Source organism: Vicia villosa, unplaced genomic scaffold, assembly GCF_029867415.1.
Source record: "Vicia villosa cultivar HV-30 ecotype Madison, WI unplaced genomic scaffold, Vvil1.0 ctg.004014F_1_1, whole genome shotgun sequence".
Taxonomy (NCBI): Eukaryota; Viridiplantae; Streptophyta; class Magnoliopsida; order Fabales; family Fabaceae; genus Vicia; species Vicia villosa.
The window spans coordinates 122,479-126,617 of NW_026706359.1; the positions used below are offsets into that span (position 1 = coordinate 122,479).

At 34.8% G+C, this 4,139-nt stretch overlaps 1 protein-coding gene across 1 annotated transcript; it reads right to left on the bottom strand.

Moving 5' to 3' along the window:
* Positions 1-2,798: 2,798 nt before the first annotated feature.
* LOC131641755 (uncharacterized) lies at positions 2,799-3,323 on the bottom strand. The gene is made up of 2 exons (XM_058912059.1): positions 3,071-3,323; positions 2,799-3,019 (listed from the first exon to the last, which is right to left on the bottom strand). The coding sequence occupies exons 1-2, from the start codon at positions 3,321-3,323 to the stop codon at positions 2,799-2,801; spliced, it is 474 nt and encodes a 157-aa protein (XP_058768042.1).
* Positions 3,324-4,139: the final 816 nt, after the last annotated feature.

Here is a 4,139-nt window from a genome sequence, read left to right on the forward strand (position 1 = left end):
GTCCAAATGTTCAATTTGCAAACCTAGACATAATTTTGTTTTCCTAGGTCCTTCATCTCAAACTCTTTCTTTAAACAACTCATAGCTTTTGGGAGCTCTTCAGGAGTTCCAATAATATTTATGTCATCCACATAGACAGCTATTATTGCGAATTCCTTTCATGATCTTTTTATAAAAATACATGGACAAATGGAGTTATTTGTATATCCTTCTCTAAGCAAATATTCACTGAGGCAATTATACCACATTCGTCCAGACTGTTTCAGCCCATAAATTGACTTTTCAATCTTATGGAGTAGCGTTCTTGAGATTCAGAGTTGTGTGCATCTGGTACATTGAACCCTTCAGGGAGTTTCATGTAAATTTCACTATCAAGTGAACCATACAGATAAGCTATTACAACATCCATCATGTGCAAATTAAGCCCTTCATGTGCTACTAGGCTTATTAGATATCGAAAAGTGCTTGCATCCATTACAGGTGAATATGTCTCATCAAAATCAATTCCAGGTCTTTGGGAAAATCATTGAGCGGCAAGTCGAGCTTTGTATATCACAATTTCACCTTTTTCATTTCGTTTTCGTACGAAAACCCATCTGTATCCAACTGGCTTCACACCTTCGGGTGTTCGGACTACAGGTCCAAAAACTTGTCTTTTGTAGAGTGAGTTTAATTCTGCTTCAATTGCATCCTTCCATTTTGGCCAGTCCTCACTTTGTCTACAAATTTTGATAGACGTTGGTTCCTCATCCTCTTTGCCATTTATCTCATTTAGCGCTATATTGTATGCAAAAACATCATCAATGTCGACTTCGTTTCGGTTCCATTGTATTCCATTTTGGACATAATTTATCGAGATCTCTTTATTTTCATGAGTTTCAGGTACCTGATCAATCTCTTCTAGAGATGAAATGTCTATTATGTCTGACGATTCTTTTAGATTTTCTATATCCTCACTTGGGCCATCTTTATTCTTAGCTCCCTTTCCTGTTCGAGGATTTTTATCTTTGGAACCGATTGCTCTACCACGCTTCAGGCGTGGTTGAGACTCATTAGATTGTCCAACAGGGATATCAATTTTTGTTGGAGCATTTGCAGCTGGCATATATGATTTAGTCACACCTTTTGGATCAGTGAACGCATTTGGCAATTGATTTGCTAAGTTTTGCAGGTGAATTATCTTTTGAACTTATAGTTCACATTGTTTTGTTCGAGGATCAAGATGAGATAATGATAATTCATTCCAACTGATATCTTTTTCCCGCTTCTTATTCTCTCCCCCTAATGCTGGAAAATTTGATTCATCAATATGACAATCAGCAAAACGAGCAGTGAATAAATCTCCTGTTGTTGGTTCAAGGTACTTTATAATAGACGGAGATTCATATCCAACATATATTCCCATCCTCCTTTGAGGACCCATCTTATTGCGATGTGGTAGGGAAATCGGAACATACATCGCACATCCAAAAATTCTTAGATGGGAAATATTAGGTTCTTTACCAAAAACTAATTGTAAAGGGGAAGAGGTCTGGTAACTCGTTGGCCTGATGCGAATTAATGTTGCAGCATGCAAAATTGCATGTCCCCAAGCAGAAACTGGGAGCTTGCATCTCATAATCAGTGGTCTTGCAATTAATTTTATTCGTTTAATAAATGATTCTGCAAGTCCATTTTGTGTATGAACATGTGCTACTGGGTGTTCAATGTCAATCCCAATAGACATACAATACTCATTAAATGCTTGAGATGAAAATTTTGCAGCATTATCAAGACGAATTTTCTTGACAGGATAATCGGGGAAATGAGCTCTTATTCGAATCAGTTAAGCTAGCAATCTCGCAAACTCCTGGTTACGAGTTGACAACAAACAAACATGTGACCATCTAGTTGATGCATCAATTAAAACCATAAAATATCTAAATGGTCCACATGATGGGTGTATTGGCCCATAAATATCACCATGTATACGCTCTAAAAAACTGATAGATTCATTTCCAATTTTTGTTGGTGATGGCCGAATTATCAACTTCCCCTGTGAGCAAGATCTGCATGAGAACTTATTCGATTGAATAATTTCCCTGCTCATTAATTGATGACCGCATGAATTTTCAATTATTTTTCGCATCATTATATAACCGGGATGGCCCAATCGGTCATGCCAAATTAGAAATTTATCATTATTTGTAAACTTCTGGTTTACAGTTGCATGTGCTTCAGTTGTACTAATGTAAGTGTAGTACAGGCCAGAGGATAAAGCCGATAGATTTTCCATTACACATTTTGTGTCTGAATTGTGTTTTGTAATACACAGATGTTCAATCCCTCCATCATCTCCTGTTTCAATATGGTATCCATTTAGGCGGATATCTTTGAAACTTAATAAATTTCTATGGGACTTGGGGGAATATAATGCATTATCAATGTGCAATATTGTTCCACCACGTAACAACATATGGGCTCTTCCGGAGCCTTCAATTATTTTTGAGGTGCTAGAAATAGTACTGACATCAGTTTTTCGATTCACTAAATTAGAGAAATATCTTTTATGCTTGCGAATTGTGTGGGTTGTTGCAGTGTCAGCAAGGCACGTATCTTCATTACTGGAGCTAGCATCCATATTCATTCTAAGAACAATAATAATTTTTTTTTAACAATAAGTTATAAGCGCACATTAAAAACACAAATTATTTAAATAGTAAATTATGTAAGCAAACAAGTAGAAAACACACTTTATTATTATTAGAAAATAAAATTCAAAACATCCATAAAACATAAAAAGAAAATTTCAACAAATTTTATTTCTTGACGCTTCCATCTCCAATTAGGTGATCAATTTTTCCATCTGGATCAGCAAAGAAGTCACCAATATCTAAATGGGTAACATCCATATTACCGTAATCTGGATCATCATCTTCATCAGCAAAGTGAGTTTCGATCCTTTCCTTTATATTTTTCAGTGATTTTTGATAAAGATCAACAAGGTGTTTTGGAGTACGACAAGTGCGACTCCAATGACCTTTTCCTCCACAACGACATCAAATATTTTCATTTGTTTTTCTACTCTGACCCTCTTTTTCATTCTTTTCAACATTTTTCCACTTCGGGTGGAAATATGTGTTTTTATGATTCCCATTGCGACCACGATCAAAACCAAGACCTTGAGCATAATTACGACCACGACCACGTGCGTATGCACGACCGCGACCACGATTTTTCCTATAGTGGTCGTGCCTTGCCACATTCACTTCTGGGAATGGAGTTGTACCAGTGGGACGGGCCTCGTGATTTTTCATCAATAGTTCATTATTTTGCTCAGCCATAAGAAGACAAGATATTAGGTCAGAATATTTAATAAACCCCTTTTCTCGATACTGCTGCTGCAGGAGCACATTGGATGCATGAAAAGTGGAAAATGTTTTTTCTAGCATATCTTCATAAGTTACTTTTTCTCCACATAATAATAACTTAGAAGTTATTCTAAACATTGCAGAATTATAATCACTTACACTTTTAAAATCTTGCAAACGTAAATGCATCCATTCATATCAAGCTTTTGGTAGGATAACCGTTTTTTGATGATCATATCTATCTTTCAAATTTTTCCACAAGACATGTGGGTCAGTTACGGTAAGATACTCATTTTTAAGATCCTCGTGAAGGTGACAACGAAGGAATATCATGGCTTTTGCCTTTTGTTGATCAAATGATTTATTTCCTTCTTTAATAGTGTCACTGTGACCTTCTGCGCTTAAATGAATTTGGGCGTCTAGGGCCCATGTCAAATAGTTCTTTCCCGAAATATCAAGAGCCCCAAAATCCAATTTTGTAAGATTTGACATACTTAGTAGTTCTATCATAAAAATAAAAGAAATAAAAATATTATAATGACATAATTATCATAAAGGAAATATTAAATATTAATATTTAAAATAATACTTTTGTAAATTCTAATATTTAGAAATAACACAATAGTAAACTAGATTGTCACATTAGTCTTAAAATTATCTGTTTTTTTTTATTAAAAAAAATATATCAATTTAGTGACAAAATACATCTTACATATACAATAAAATAAAATAAATAAATAAAGCATTATGAGTTATGAACTATACAATGTTATTTCGCATCCTTCAGAG